A 15,172-nucleotide genomic window follows, 5' to 3' on the forward strand; every position below is an offset into this window, starting at 1 on the left:
AAGAGGTAACCCGCGTCTTCTTCCATGGGCATCGAAGTCTCTACGCCTTCGTCTTGGCATACATCGACCAACTGCAGAAGGAGCTGTCATGAGAAGGCGGCGACTGCGGACTTGACTTGCAAAACGGCAAGACCCATAGATGTTGGTGGGGGGAAGCCGCAAGTGAGTCGCAAGATCCCGCGTGGTCAACGTAGGGCGGTAATGTAATTGATTTATGCCTTTATGAAATATTTGTAAGCATTGACGAACGAGTCCATCGTCAACTCAGTGGCCGCCCTACCGCCATGCCCATTCTCCGAGCGCCAATACCCCATAATACACATTGCATGAAGGAGATTTATTCCTGTTCTGGTCTATGATTCCAATCATCTGATCACGTACATCTACTCCTCAGCTCGATCGTCTTCTCTCCATCCATTCGAGCCTCTCGAGGCTGCACTATGTAATGATCTGAGAGTTGTACTTTGGTTCTTATTCGACCACCTGTTGGTTGTCAGCAGAGATGCACGACTCGTCGTGGTGTTGCCAACGTACACTTTGACTTTTCCGTCGTCGCCGCACGACGCCAGCATACAAGGGTCTGCTGGATTCCAGCTGACGGCATTAGTCCGGGGCTGATGGCCTTCAAGCCTTTCAACGGCAGCGCCGCTATTCTTGTGCCAGATGAGGATGTTCCCATCTGCTTCTAGATTAGCTTGTAACGATGCAGTTTTGTGCGACTCCGACTTACCCTCGCTGCCGCTAGCAACAAAACTTTCGTTGGCGCCACCAAAAGCACTCCTGATGAGGAAGTCGCCTCCCGTATGTCCGAGAAACTTTTGTACAGAGGTTCGAGTTGCCAAGTCTATCAGTTGCACCTCGCCGTCTTTTTTGTTGACGAGAAGATGACGGGAGTCTTCGCTGATGCTGACGCAAGTTGGCCGAGCCTTCAGCTCCATTTCATACTCCAATTCGCGTGTGGTGGGATTGTAGACGTGTATCTTCTGCACGTCGTCCACCGCGACCAGCCAGTGACCATCGGGCGAGCCGCACAAGTCCTGAACCCGGTGCTTCTTGCCCCATTCGTACAGCATTTCCCCTGAGGTGCTCCAAGTGCGCAGGCCGTGTTGCTTATCCAGAGCTCCGGTCACGAAACTCTTGCTGTCAGCGGCCCATACACAACCGCTGGCTGGCTCCTCGAAGCGCTCCAGTTTAAGCCTCAATTCCCCAGTCTGTATCATGAGTTGTCAGCTAGGGGCCTCAAAGCAGGCGCACAAAACATACCGATGTGTCCCACAGCCGTGCATACTTGTCCTGTGAGCACGTTACGAGCATCGAGTCGTCGGGGCTCCATGAGAAGTTGCCAACACCATGAGCGTGTGGGCGAAGAACTTGTGAAACTGAGAATGAAGGGAGATCCCAAATGACAACTGCCTCGCCGCTACCACAGGCTGCCAGACGTTTGCCGTCGTGTGAGAATTGTACTTGCCATACCTCCCCATTCAGATCTGTCAACTCCAGGGCTACCTCGGTGGGAAAGTGACTCCGCTCGCAGTAGTGGTCGGAATATAATGATGGTGAAGATGCAGTGGTGTGCCACAGACAGCTGTCTATTTGGCTCTGCTTTACCTGTTGCAGGAGAACCGCCAGCCTATTTTCAGGCAACATGACAGACGGCGATATACATTCTACGATAGGTCAACATTTGCGACACATGACGCTCGGGGGAATATCACATACTCGACAACTCCGACAGGAGCACCTTTCTGGACTGACCGTGAGCACCGTCCCATTCTGCCTTGGCCTTCAAATCCTCCGTGGACTGGCACATGAGTAGACTAGACAGGAAATGGAGCTTCTGGGTGTCTTGATAAAGCGGCGTGAGCTCTGTTCGTAGTACCATGAGAGCTTTACTCGTATCACGCTGTTCCAGGAGCTCTAAAAATTTCTGCTGGCGCAACCAGAATCGCATGACGTTCCTGTCTGACCCGGGGGCCAGGACTAAGCCGTTCCCTTGTTGGCCTCGGTCATCGGACATGACGGCTCCGAAGAGAAGCTCCTCGGCTTGACCCCACTCGCCGTTGACGACCGCATTCCGGAAGGCGGCGACCGTTGGACTCTCGAGCTCGTAGCCGCTGTCCTTGCTGACGCTCTCCGCAGCACCATGATAACCCATGTCGGAAAGGGCCTGGATCAGAATGCGCGTCACCTCCTCGCGATCATGCCCGTAATATGTCGTCGGCGGTCGTGACGGTGTTTCCTTGTCGGAGCGGGAGGAGCCGTTCATGGCAGCGGCCTTGCGAGTTCCATTTGTAGCAGAGGCAGACAGCTGGGCATCAGAGGATGCGCCGTTGGAGTAAGCCCTCGGAGCGCCGTTGGAAGCCAGTCCATCTCCGTCTGAGATCATGTTGGCGTCGCCTCTTCTGCGTTTGACGCGGTGGGAGGCGGATCGACTGGCGCCGGCAGACGTAGTAGGAGGGCTTCCCCGATCCGAGTCGGAAGTGGCTCGTTGTCTACGGCCCAAGACCTGACGAGGCGCCGTATTAGATGCTATCGTTTCGGTGGCAGTCGAGGAATGCTGGGCAACGGCGGGGGAGTGCAGGGACGAAGGATGGAGTTCGTCAGGGGAGGCCGAGGAGGGGCGAGACGCGGCGACAGAGGGCAATAGATCTGGATTAGAGGGTATCTGAACGTTCGGCGGGGTGGGGTGATCGTTGGCGGCGAGAATGTAGTGGGAGTTGGGATCTGGATCGAAGTTGGGGTCCAGGTCGGGCTCTGTTGCCGCGGGGAGAACCCGCGGATGCTCTCGTCGGTCGGTATCTGTTGGAAAAGCAGGTAGGGTCGCCCAGCATCGGAGGAATGCAAGGTCGGCGGTGACGAGTCGCTCTGTTGCTAGGCAGTTTAATTACTAGGCCTGAGAGATGGGTGCGAACGGACGGACATGTGTTTGTGGGCGTCAGGTAGTCGGGTCAGGTTAGGTAAGGTAACGTAGGTAGGTAGGGACGGCAAGGCGAGGGTCAGTAGAGCTGCGTCTGTACGAATCGCTGGTGGGAGAGCAGACGAGGCAGATGGTATGCACGAGGGACGAGGTCTGGGAGTCGGGCCTGGGCGTTGAGGCCGGTAGTCTCTGGTGAGGTAAGGTATGTGAGGTACGGTAGGTAGACGAGGGTGGTGGAGGGAGCGTGAAATGGACGGGAAGGGGAAGCTTTGAGGTTTGGAGTTCGTTGGTGCAGGTTTCGGGGCAGTGAAGGATGGCATCGGTCATACCTACCCAGCAGGTCATCTACGTAGTCTCTACCGTACCTTCCACTGTAGGTTGGCCGAATACTTGCCTGGGCTGTCTTGAAGGTACCTACCTACCTACCTAGGCAAGAAGGTAGGTAGGTAGGGACCCGTGGACGGCAGCCGCGCACCGCTGCAGCACACTGACTGGGCTGCAGGGAGTGCCACTGGAGCCAGCGGACGAGCAGATGACGGGATGCCGGCTGATTGGGCCTATGGCAGCCACCCTGCGCGATGGAGTGGGGACGAATGACCTGCACCGCTTACCGGGGGGTTGGAGGGACGATTCAGTGCAGTCCATCTCCCAAGAACCCGAGACAACCATTCCCTACCTTAGCTGCTTAGCACATACAAGTGCATAGTCGAGGCCGACTAAGTGGTTTGTTTGTCCGAGCAGCACCACGCCAAATACAACAAGTGTCTACCCTAGATACGATTTGAAAAGGAGGATTCCTGCTGGTGATACGTTGAGGAGGGCGCGCGCTTGAATGGCCAAGGCACGTTTGCCTTTCTCAGTGCACAACCAAGGTCCGAATAAAAGCCGGGAATAAAGTGCGTTGGGATACCTTGCTCACGAGACAGAGGCGTGGAAGATGGGAGGTCGAAGTGGCATTTGGACAAGGTACCTACAGATACCCAAGACAGATGGATGCTTGGGCTGAGCTTTCTCTTATCGGTCTTACTGGCGGGTACCCCAACGTTGCCTTGCCTAACTAAGGTAACGGCAGTGTAAGGTAGCAGCGACAACGGAGGCCGGGATGCTCATTATCAGTCAGGTGCCTGTGTACATCATCAAGCCAGCCGGCAAGCTACGATGCTGTCACTCACTTCCCGAAGTATATCGGCAATCGTCCCCGTCAGAGTGTGGATGAACATGCAGTTTATCTGTCGTAACCACTGCTGTATGGTTGCTGATGATAGTTTTCTGGACCGAGCAGTCTGGACAGGTCTCTTGATGCAACACAGAGCCAAGTCTTGCAAGTTGCGCCTGTCTTCCGGTCCCTTGCCGTCATTCGCCGTTTCGGTCCGGGCGACAGAGCAGCGGATCCTGGTCCACACCGACGTTTCTTTCGTCTTCATGCAGCATCAGATGCACTACAGGAACGAGAGGAAACAACATAAACCCCTTGGTACCATTTCAGCTGAAGAGAGAAACAAATGAGATAATTCGGTCAGTTGGCTGTATCAGTCACGGAGGACTCGGACGTGCATCAAGAGGCACCACCGCTGCCTGGATCTGAAAGTCCCTCAGGGTGATGAATTCACGCGCAACTTGACTTGACTCTGGAGAGGCATAAGCGATAACTCACTTGTCGTCTTTTCGGGACCTGGCATCGTCAACATACCCTACCCTACCTTACCTTGTCAACAACTGACGCGGCTTGAATGACGTACGCGGAACAGGCAACTGTATTTCCTTCATCGCCGCCTACCTACCCTGCCTGTCGCATGCAAAGAGCACATCTCGAGTAACCCGAGAGCTGCACTAGAGATCGTGGCTGACCACTCAAATGTCCGCCTATCGTTTCCAGCTGTCAAGTCCCCAGATCGATCACGTGAGGTCCCTCACCGTCCCAAAGCCCCGCCAAACGTCGTCGTGTCGGCAGAGTGACAGGGGCCTACGGAGACAAGTCGCATGTGGCTGGTGCGTCAGGGATCTCTCAGGGCAGCAACGTGTGGACTGCCACTGCGTAAGGTAGGGGACGTGGCCTGGGTCCCGTCAGGTTAGGTACGGATGGGTCCAGAGTGCGAGTGGCACCGCAGACCGTACCTTAGGTTTCGAGAGCAGCACCTAAGCACCTGGTATGTATGGCCTGGGTGCTTGCGACGTCTCTCCCGCCATCCCACCACCACCACCATCACCCCCAACCGAACAAAAAAGAGAGAACACCACGCTTTTCTCTCGCAAGCGATCTCCTGCGTTCGACCCTCAACCCGTACAAATACCCCGTCCTCGCCGACAAACAGGCTACCACGACCGATCTTGGCTGACCCCGACCAGTGCACAGTCGTCCTGCTCACCGAATCCGACCCCCCCTTTACCCGGTCGTCCCTCCACACACTGCGATTCAGGAGCGACCGACCTGCGACAGGACACTTGACCACAAAGACGTCCCTCCGACCCTTTTGCCTCGAACACTTCTCACCGCCAACAACCACCTCCAAAGAGCGCCGGTCGCAACGCAACCATGAGCGGCCCTCAGTCCCTCTCCACGCAAGGTGGCATTTCTGATCCCGCCTTGATCACGTTCGTGATGCCCAACCGTCCTCGACGCAATCCTCGAGCTAACTGTAACCCTGCGCCTCAGGCTCGTGAACAAGCTTCAAGATGTCTTCACAACAGTCGGTGTCACCAACCCCATCGATCTGCCTCAAATAGTCGTCGTCGGCAGTCAGTCTAGCGGAAAGAGTTCCGTCTTGGAGAACATCGTCGGAAGAGACTTGTGAGTCTGCCCAACCACTGCGTGACCCGCCATCGTCACATGCTGCCCGGTTATGGACCACAACTAACAACCCTGTCTTCCCAGCTTGCCTCGAGGCTCTGGCATCGTCACCCGTCGACCCCTCGTTCTCCAGCTCATCAACCGTCCCGCGACTTCCCAATCCAACGGCGTCGAGGAGCTTGCCGACACCAACGACAAGGCAGCAAACGCCGACGAATGGGGCGAATTCCTCCACATCCCCGGCCAGAAGTTCTACGACTTCAACAAGATCCGTGATGAGATCAGCAGAGAAACCGAGGCCAAGGTCGGCCGCAACGCCGGCATCTCCCCCGCTCCCATCAACCTCCGAATCTACTCCCCGAACGTCCTCACCCTGACCCTCGTCGATTTGCCCGGTCTGACGCGCGTGCCTGTCGGCGACCAGCCCCGAGACATCGAGCGCCAGATCCGCGACATGATTCTCAAGTTCATTTCCAAGTCCAACGCCATTATCCTCGCTGTCACCGCTGCCAACATCGACTTGGCCAACTCTGACGGACTCAAGCTTGCCCGCGAGGTTGACCCCGAGGGTCAAAGGACGATTGGTGTCCTCACCAAGGTCGATCTCATGGACGAGGGAACCGACGTTGTGGATATCCTGGCTGGCCGTATTATTCCTCTGCGACTTGGTTACGTCCCCGTTGTCAACCGTGGTCAGCGTGACATTGACAACAAGAAGCCTATTACCGCTGCCTTGGAGAACGAGAAGAATTTCTTTGAGAACCACAAGGCGTACCGAAACAAGAGCTCATACTGCGGTACCCCTTACCTGGCTAGGAAGCTCAACCTTATTCTCATGATGCACATCAAGCAGACATTGCCCGACATCAAGGCCCGCATCTCCAGCTCCCTGTCCAAGTACGCGGCAGAATTGGAGAGCTTGGGACCAAGCATGCTCGGCAACAGCGGAAACATTGTGCTCAACATCATCACCGAATTCACCAACGAGTGGCGGACAGTGCTGGACGGAAACAACACGGAGCTCTCGAGCACGGAACTGTCAGGTGGTGCAAGAATCAGCTTCGTTTTCCACGAGCTGTACTCCAACGGTGTTAAGGCGGTGGATCCCTTTGACGTGGTCAAGGATGTGGATATCCGCACTATCCTCTACAACTCCTCTGGTTCCTCCCCAGCGCTGTTCGTCGGCACCACTGCTTTCGAGCTCATTGTGAAGCAGCAGATTAAGCGCTTGGAAGACCCCAGCTTGAAGTGTGTATCCCTTGTCTACGACGAGCTGGTGCGCATCCTGTCGCAGCTTCTTGGTAAGACGCTCTACCGCAGATATCCTCAGCTGAAGGAGAAGGTCCACGCGGTTGTCATCAACTTCTTTAAGAAGGCTATGGAGCCTACCAACAAGCTGGTCAAGGATCTGGTGGCGATGGAGGCATGCTACATCAACACTGGCCACCCTGACTTTTTGAACGGCCATCGCGCCATGGCCATCGTTAACGAGCGTTACAACCCCGCCAAGCCTGTCCAGGTCGATCCCAAGACGGGCAAGCCCCTCCCGGGTGGCACACCTAGAGCATCCAGCCCTGTCGTTCCCGAGGATACCTCAAACTCTGGTTTCTTTGGTAGCTTCTTCGCTGCCAAGAACAAGAAGAAGGCTGCGGCGATGGACGCGCCGCCGCCAACACTCAAGGCCTCTGGAACGCTCTCTGAGCGGGAGAACATCGAGGTTGAGGTTATCAGTAAGTATTCTGGGTCGTATTATGTTACAAGCGCCTAACAAATCTTGCAGAGCTGCTCATCTCTTCTTACTACAACATTGTTAAGAGAACGATGATTGACATGGTTCCCAAGGCTATCATGCTGACCCTCGTTCAGTGAGTAAGACGCCTTCTGACACGATGGATAAATGGCTGACACGCGATAGATTTACCAAGGACGAGATGCAGAAGGAGCTTTTGGAGAACATGTACCGCAGCGACACCCTGGATGACCTCCTCAAAGAGAGTGACTTCACCATCCGCAGAAGAAAGGAGTGCCAGCAAATGGTCGAGTCCCTCGGCAAGGCCAGCGAGATCGTCAGCCAGGTCCAGTAAACGACACGATACGACGCACATGATAGCTCCTGAGAACATGAGAGCTTTGCCTGCTGAAGTGCTGGCAGGCCCACGCTTCCGGGGGCACACAAAAAGAAGGAGCGCGGCGTTAAGGCAGTGGAATATTCCCATAAATCGTCAGCGGGGCCCCTGGAGGCGTGGACGACAGTAGACGGCTGGGTGGCGGCAGTTCCGGTGATAGTCCTTTAATGAGACGGCATACAATTGTTCCTTCAGGGAAAGACAAGACTGGATCAAGACGTCAAGACATTCTAGCGTGGAGAAGGCAGCAATGAAAAATTATGCGCAAACTTTTGAAGGAACGTGACTTCGGATCGTCTCTCGCTTTCGTTATTCATGTCCCTTCGCCAACGTTTGCGCTCGAGCTCTCGTTTCGTGAGATGCCCCTGGAATTGATTCAACATTCAGACGGTCCCTAAAGCGCATGCTCATATCCGCCAACACATGTATGACGTTCAACGGCTAAAATATCCTACGACTGTCGGTCGCTTCGATGGATTATGTTAAGAACCAAGCTGTCGGTGTACTCGATGAGGTGCCAGCATGGCGCGTGCTCTTGTATACTTTCCAGGGCAGCCATTCGGACATGGTCTGGTCTAGGCCCAGATTACCGTTGAAAGAGCGAGTCAAAGCGATATACATCTCCCAAGCAAGAGTAAGTACGAATACGGCCATACGCCATCCACATGAAGCATCTGGGTATTGAAACTCCGGTACCTCTACGTTGCGTGCGCTAGTGCAACTGTGTCGGGTGAAACCAGGAAGCATCAGGGTAGCTCCCTTGCGTCTAGCCCTCCCCGCTTCTGGAAGTGGTCGAAGCTTCCGCTCAAGATGAGGCGAGGAGGGGAGGACAGGCGGCCTGCTCGGTTGGAAGAAGGGAGGAGGCGCACGCGAATTCTGTAGAACAAAACTCACGTCGTTCTCTCCCTTTTCTTTGCATCTCCTCATCCCCGCCATTCCTGTTTCATCTTCACTTATATAGCTACTTACCTAGTAACAGAAAGCTCACCAACGCAAAGGCAACGAGTCGATTTTAGCTCTGCAGCCTGCGCTGTAGACCTCTTTAACAACAGACATTAAATATTTGTAGGGAACAGAACACACAAGTCCCGACACCCAAGATGAAGGCAGTCGACTTTGTGCGCTCGCAGTTCAAGAAGCTGCCCTACCCGTCTGAGGACTGCGGAGGCCGCACCATCATCGTGACGGGCTCCAACGTCGGCCTCGGCCTCGAAGCGGCGCGCCACTTCGTGCGGCTCAACGCGGGCAAAGTCATCCTGGCGGTCCGCAGCACCGACAAAGGCGAGGCGGCCAAGACGGACATTGAGCTGACGACGGGCCGGCGGGACGTGCTCGAGGTGTGGCCGCTCGACCAGGCGTCGTTCGACAGCGTCAAGGAGTTCGCGGCGCGGGCGGACAAGCTGCCACGGCTCGACTACGTGGTGCTCAACGCCAGCATCGCAACCTCCAAACGGACGGAGGCGGAGGGGTGGGAGTCGCAGGTGACGGTGAACGTGCTGAGCACGTTCCTGCTGGGGCTGAAGCTGCTGCCGGTGCTGCGGCGGACGGGCACGACGTTCAACGTGACGCCCAAGATTGTGATTACGGCTTCGGACGCGAGCCAGATGGTGAGTCCCTCATCCTCGTACATCTCGGGCTTGTCGGTCCTGGCGTCGAGCTGGATCCTGATCTTTGGGCGGGGACAGGCCAAGTTCCACGAGCGCAACGACGAGGACATTTATAAGGCGCTCAACGTCAACAAGAGCCTCACGGACCGGTACAACACGACGAAGCTGATGCAGATCATCATCGCGCGGCAGATGGCCATCGCGGCGGACGCGTCGGGCAAGGGCAAGGTGCAGGTGACGACGCTGAACCCGGGCCTCTGCGCGACGGCGCTGTTCCGCAACGTGCCGTTCCCGCTGACGGTGGTGGTCAAGGTCGGGCTGAAGCTGTTTGCGCGGTCGGCGGAGGTTGGGTCGCGAACGATCATGGCGGGCGCATTCGCCGGGGAGGAGGCTCACGGGAGGTACATGAGCGACTGTATCGTTGTCAAGTTCCCGAAGCTGATGCAAGGGGAGGAGGGTGAGGCCATGCAGACCCGGCTCTGGGAGCAGACGGTGGAGTTGCTGGACGGGGTTGATCCTGGGCTCTCGAAGAACTTGTAACTTGACGTTGAGGGTTTTCGTTTGTCTTGGGGATGGATTGGGAAATTGTAAGATACCTCGGGCTGTATGATTTTGTCTCGGATAGGTATGTATTATGTTGCTGCGTTGCTGTGATGTGGCTTGCAAGTGACATGTGTATCAACCTGGAACTGTGCCGTGTAAGTCGGGCATTGAAGTTTGTCGCAATATTACTGAGCAAAACCATCAAGTTAGTACTTGTTTTCTTAATAGGCCCGTCTTTCTTTTTGAGGAGCCCTTAAAACTTTGGAAATCCGAGAAACATCTTCAACAAGAAGTGATGTGATGAGGTGCTCACAAAGTCACGGCATCAGCAGCAATCCGAATCGAGCAACCAGTTCACCGTCGGTGACCCCACATTCTCATGCACTGAAAGGGCCCCCACGGCGGCTCTCCTCCCCCGCGATTCGGCTGTTTTTAGTGCCCCCCAGCGGATTGACCGGGGATGCGGTCCCTTCCACAGGCGCAATCTGCCTCGGCTTTTTGGAGCTTCTCCAACTCTATCTCTGCCGGTTATTCTATTCCGTGCCTTTTTCATTAATATTAGATGTCTTCAGACGCTCACTCGTTTCATTCTTACATGAAGTGCTCTCCTTTCCTGTGAGATCACTTTACTCAAGCTTGATAGTGTAAACCTCTTCTTCAATTCTTAACCACCACCATCCAGTGCCATCGCAGAGTGAAATCCGCCCAACATGGTCGGCCCTCCGCCTCTCACGGGGATCAAAGTCCTCGAATTCGCCGGCCTCGCCCCGGGCCCCTTTGCAGGAATGCTCCTCGCCGACGCCGGCGCCTCCGTCCTCCGCATCGACCGCACCGTCGGCGGCAGCGGGACCCCGCTGCCGACCGAGGACATGCTGGCGCGCCACAAGGCCTCCGTCGCCGTCGACCTCAAGTCCAAGGACGGCGTGGACTTCGTCAAGAGCCTCGCGTCAAAAGCGGACGTCATCATCGACCCGTTCCGCCCGGGCGTTCTCGAGAAGCTGGGCCTGGGCCCGGAGGTGCTGTGCGGTCTCAACGGCAGGCTCGTGTACGGGCGCATGACGGGGTTTCGCCGCGACGGGCGGTACAAGGACATGGCGGGCCACGACATCAACTACCTCGCCGTGTCGGGGCTGCTGGGTCTGCTGGGCCGCGAGGGGGAGAAGATCCAGCCGCCGTGGAACATTTTGGCTGATTTCGCGGGCGGCGGGGCGGTGCTGTTCCAGGGCGTGTTGATGGCGTTGCTGGCGAGGGAGAGGAACGGCGGCAAGGGGCAGGTTGTGGAGGCGAACATGGTGGATGGGTCGGCCTACCTGGCCACGTTCCCGCGGTTCGCGCTCAAGGGGCCGCTTGGGGATGCGGGGAGGGGGAAGAACATCTTGGACGGCGGGTGTCCTTATTATGATACCTACGAGACCAAGGACGGCAGGTATATGGCTGTCGGGGCGCTGGAGCCGCAGTTCTTCAGGGCGCTGGTAAAGGGATTGGAGCTGGACAGGACGTGGGAGGAGAGGAGGTTCGACCGTGATAAGTGGCCGGAGTTGAGGGAGCTTCTGACGAGAACATTCAAGAGTAGGACGAGGCCGGAGTGGGAGAAGGTGTTTGATGGGACAGATGCGTGTACCACACCTGTGTTGGAGTACTCAGAGCTCGAGACGGAACCGGAGAGGGAAGGTGATCAGAGGCCGGTGGTGACGCTGGTGGAGACGCCGTGTCTGGCCGTCGACGAAGCCAAGACGGGGGATCCGAGAAGAGGCCAAGGTCCGGGGGTGCTAGGAAGAGGATACGAAGGCTTCACCCTAGCCCCTGGCGATGGTGCGGAGAGGGTGCTCTCGGATTGGTTTGGGTGGAAGAAGGGGAGAGATTTTGATGTGCAAAATGGAGGGCTGATACTCAAAGCAAAGTCAAAGCTTTGAGGTGTGTATAGATAATTGCCGTTGTATTATTTCTTGGAGGTTTTCATGAAGACTACTTATTTAGAGCTTCAAATCTGATATCTATTCATTTGCCCTCAATCCTGACCCAGTATCGTCTTTTCAGTCTAGACAGAATGGATCAGCACGCCATTTCTTCAACGAACGGCTGAGTAACATCTTCGCTCACTCTTTCAAGCATCACCACACTCGATGCTAGCTAGGACTTGGCGGGGGGTTTGGAGGCGGCCGAGGAGAGGGCGGATCTTTCCTGGACATGCTCGCGGCTCCTCTTCGTATACGCTGCTCTCTGTAGCAGACTACAACGGTCTTTTAGTCGCCGAAGACCTTGAAATTCTTCAGCCAAAGCAACTAGACAGAGTCAGTGTGATACTCACTTCACAATGCTTCTTGATGGCTGTATGACTGTGTAATTGGTGTTGCTTCGTCGATGAGCTCCTCGTCAAAAGCTCAACATTCACAAGAACTCCCTTTTCATCTCTAAATATACGAAGCCGCACCGATGAATCATCTCGAGCCTCCCCTGCGGCCATGAAAAATCGGCCCTCTTCGACCTCCCTCCCGTCGCCGCTGCGCCCTCCCGTCCCAGACCGCCACTGTCTGCCTCTTCTTTCCTTTTTCCACCTTTAAATGGTGAGATGGCCGGGGGTTTGGCTCTCATTGAATAACATTGTCTGACCGACTCTGACCCTGTCTGCCACCATGCCGGAAGCCGCTCCCGCGACGGCACGACAGCAGCGGGAGGGAGAGAGAGATCCTCTTTTTTTTCTCCTGTGTGTTTTCTTTTGTCCACCTCCCTGTCCCCTTCTGTACTCTGCCGCTCAACGCCATCCTCTAAGGAAATGGCTCTCAGATTGGTTGTCTCAGTTGGTTCCGGCGTGTCGGATCGAGACGGATAACTTTCCCGGACCTTTTTGGAAGCGTTCATTTCTCACCTATCATTGTCGAAGATGGGCTCAGCGTGGCGAAAGGAGTGGTTGCGTGGTGGAAAGACGCGGGCTTGCTTGGTTCCCCGGGTTCTGCATGGGCTCACCGCTCCGTTTTTGTTGTATGCATGTATGTATGTAGGTAGGATTGCGTGGGCAAAAAGCAAGCGTGTCATAACGCTGTTCAGTAGTGATTATGGTATCCGATTCGCGCTGGATTTGTCTGACCAAGCCTGCGACGTGTTGAAAGTTCCCACAGTTTCTGTCAAAAACGAGATGTAATAATGCGCAGAGGAACAGGTTTCACGCTGGTAGACTTGACAAGTTTTTTCAAGCCGATTGTTCCAGACAACAGGGGCCTGGCATCACCTTTGCGCCTCGATGTAATGCAGGTATTTCATGCATGGTGCTGTATGCGAGGTTTTCTTATCACAATGCAGAATCAGGAGATGGCTTCGGCGTAGTTGATGCTCCATGCCACATCTCATTGCTGGATCAGAAGCCTCTCGACGACTGGAGACGGACACACACATACCGGTCACTCGTTTTCAAAGAAAAATGTGAGCATATTTCCCGCTTGGAGACTGCAGGATAATTCCGAAGAAGTAAAACTGCAGCTCGAAAACGAGAGGGTCACGCAGGATTCTCTAGCCAGCACAAACGCACTGTACATAAGTACATCAATATCACATAAGTAGATTGAGGGAATGTTGGTATCTTAACCTAACGAACGTGGTGTGCTGTACCAGCAAAACTCGAGCCCTTCGTTTGCGCCCCATACATGATCAAAAAGAGTGTCGACATCAGCACCCTTCGTGGGGTGCCGACTAATACTACCATTCACATTCCTAGAGAACCCACCAGAAACGGAGGAACAAAAGAGAAGACATAAACATCATAGAATTACTCTCCCCTTCGACTTCCGCGACTCAAGCAAAACACCGCTTAGAGCCGCCTAGCCTTCTTGTTCGCCGGAGGAGCGGCGTCAGCCGGTACCCCCTGCGAGACCGGGACGGGCATCGGGACGGGCTCGGGCACGGGAACACCGGTGGTGCCCGGAGCAGGCGCGGCACAGCCCAGGTTGCAAGGCGTCTCGCAACGGCCGATGAAGTCGGGCTTGTCGTTCTTGCAGCGGCCCTGGCAGGGGCAGAGGAGCTCGATGACGCTGCCCTTCTCCTGGCCCGGGTCGCAGATGCAGACGAAGAGGGTGTCTTCGAGGGACTCCGGGGACGGGGCGGAGGAGGCGCAGTTGGTGTTGGGCGTAGCGCAGTAGCTCTGGCCGAGTTCCTCAGTCTTGTAGCCTGGGGGGATTCCCTGCGTTAGTGCCTGGGTTTCTTCTGGTATTGTATCGTGAGTGCAAACGTACCTTGGAAGCCGACGAGGACCTTGCCGCAGTAGGTGGCGCCGCAAACGCAGTTCTTGCCGCCGGACGGAGGCACCGCGGGATTGGGAGGCGTGGGGACGGGTGCGGTCGGGTTGACCGGTGTGCTGGGCAGCGGCGCAGGATCAACGGGAACTGGGACGTTGGGGATGGGTTGCGTCTCAGCGGGCGGTGGCTGTTGGCCGGTGACGGTCACGACTACGACGTTGGTCGTGGGGACTTGTGGCTGAGGTTGAGGTTGTTCTGGCTGTCCTCCCTCGGCCTGGGGCATTGCCGAGGCCCAGGTTAGGAGGGAGGTCAGAGTGAGGAGAGCTGCCTTCATCTTTCAAGTGATGTCCGTTTGTTTTGCAGGGAAGAGAAGTGATGAGAAGTTGCTGATGATTCTGATGCGGACGAGGATGGCGTGATTGCTTGTCTAGACAATGTTGACAGCTTTTATATACATTTCTCACGATCACCAAACAGTCTGATAGTCTAGGGACGCCTTTGGGAACTCCAAGTCATCGCTGCTGTCGAGGACTCGGTCTGGGGTTGCAAACACGTTGTCCGTTCCACCCGTGAATAGAGTCGCACCGGCACGCCGTCGATGAGAGAGGAGTGAAACGTTGAGGGACGGCTTGTTTCCGGCGTATTCGAGTCTGAACTAGATGAGCCAATCCAAGTTGGAGACTTTCAAATCTGCCTTCAAGTCTTAAGAGACGCCGGGACACTTCCTCAGCATCGTGCTTCGATACCGGCGCCTAACTAGCCCGCGATATCTCATTTGGCTGGGCTTGAATCAAGATAACTTCATCGCGCCATCAGAATTCACACTTGCCGCCCTCCGGTCACATAGGTCATGAGGTAACCGATCACTAGACGGGTGCAACAGGACTCGACAACATGTTGACCACGTCACGACCCAGGAAAATGGACTCTCTTTGGGAGGGATGGTAGTTCATGATACGATCAAA

The 15,172-nt window shown here is 55.6% G+C and overlaps 5 protein-coding genes across 5 annotated transcripts; 3 read left to right on the forward strand and 2 right to left on the reverse strand.

The window, feature by feature from the left end:
* Window positions 1-383: 383 nt before the first annotated feature.
* On the reverse strand, window positions 384-2,386 carry CGCS363_v005303 (WD repeat-containing protein; the record flags this gene model as incomplete). The annotated part of the gene is made up of 5 exons (XM_036637152.1): window positions 384-483; window positions 535-679; window positions 731-1,211; window positions 1,264-1,667; window positions 1,720-2,386. The coding sequence occupies 5 exons, from the start codon at window positions 2,384-2,386 to the stop codon at window positions 384-386; spliced, it is 1,797 nt and encodes a 598-aa protein (XP_036497792.1).
* Window positions 2,387-5,450: 3,064 nt separating this feature from the next.
* On the forward strand, window positions 5,451-7,789 carry vps1 (Vacuolar protein sorting-associated protein 1; the record flags this gene model as incomplete). The annotated part of the gene is made up of 5 exons (XM_036637153.1): window positions 5,451-5,509; window positions 5,571-5,705; window positions 5,790-7,435; window positions 7,486-7,570; window positions 7,621-7,789. The coding sequence occupies 5 exons, from the start codon at window positions 5,451-5,453 to the stop codon at window positions 7,787-7,789; spliced, it is 2,094 nt and encodes a 697-aa protein (XP_036497789.1).
* A 1,142-nt stretch (window positions 7,790-8,931) lies between these two features.
* On the forward strand, window positions 8,932-9,978 carry atnD-3 (Short chain dehydrogenase atnD; the record flags this gene model as incomplete). Its single annotated transcript, XM_036637154.1, has 1 exon — window positions 8,932-9,978. One exon carries the CDS (start codon window positions 8,932-8,934, stop codon window positions 9,976-9,978), a length of 1,047 nt encoding a protein of 348 aa, XP_036497790.1.
* Window positions 9,979-10,691: 713 nt separating this feature from the next.
* cefD2 (Isopenicillin N epimerase component 2) lies at window positions 10,692-11,894 on the forward strand (the record flags this gene model as incomplete). The annotated part of the gene is made up of 1 exon (XM_036637155.1): window positions 10,692-11,894. One exon carries the CDS (start codon window positions 10,692-10,694, stop codon window positions 11,892-11,894), a length of 1,203 nt encoding a protein of 400 aa, XP_036497787.1.
* Window positions 11,895-13,783: 1,889 nt separating this feature from the next.
* CGCS363_v005307 (uncharacterized protein) lies at window positions 13,784-14,541 on the reverse strand (the record flags this gene model as incomplete). The annotated part of the gene is made up of 2 exons (XM_036637156.1): window positions 13,784-14,139; window positions 14,205-14,541. The coding sequence occupies 2 exons, from the start codon at window positions 14,539-14,541 to the stop codon at window positions 13,784-13,786; spliced, it is 693 nt and encodes a 230-aa protein (XP_036497788.1).
* Window positions 14,542-15,172: the final 631 nt, after the last annotated feature.

Source organism: Colletotrichum siamense, assembly GCF_013390195.1.
Source record: "Colletotrichum siamense strain Cg363 chromosome Unknown KSG_Cg363_contig03, whole genome shotgun sequence".
Taxonomy (NCBI): Eukaryota; Fungi; Ascomycota; class Sordariomycetes; order Glomerellales; family Glomerellaceae; genus Colletotrichum; species Colletotrichum siamense.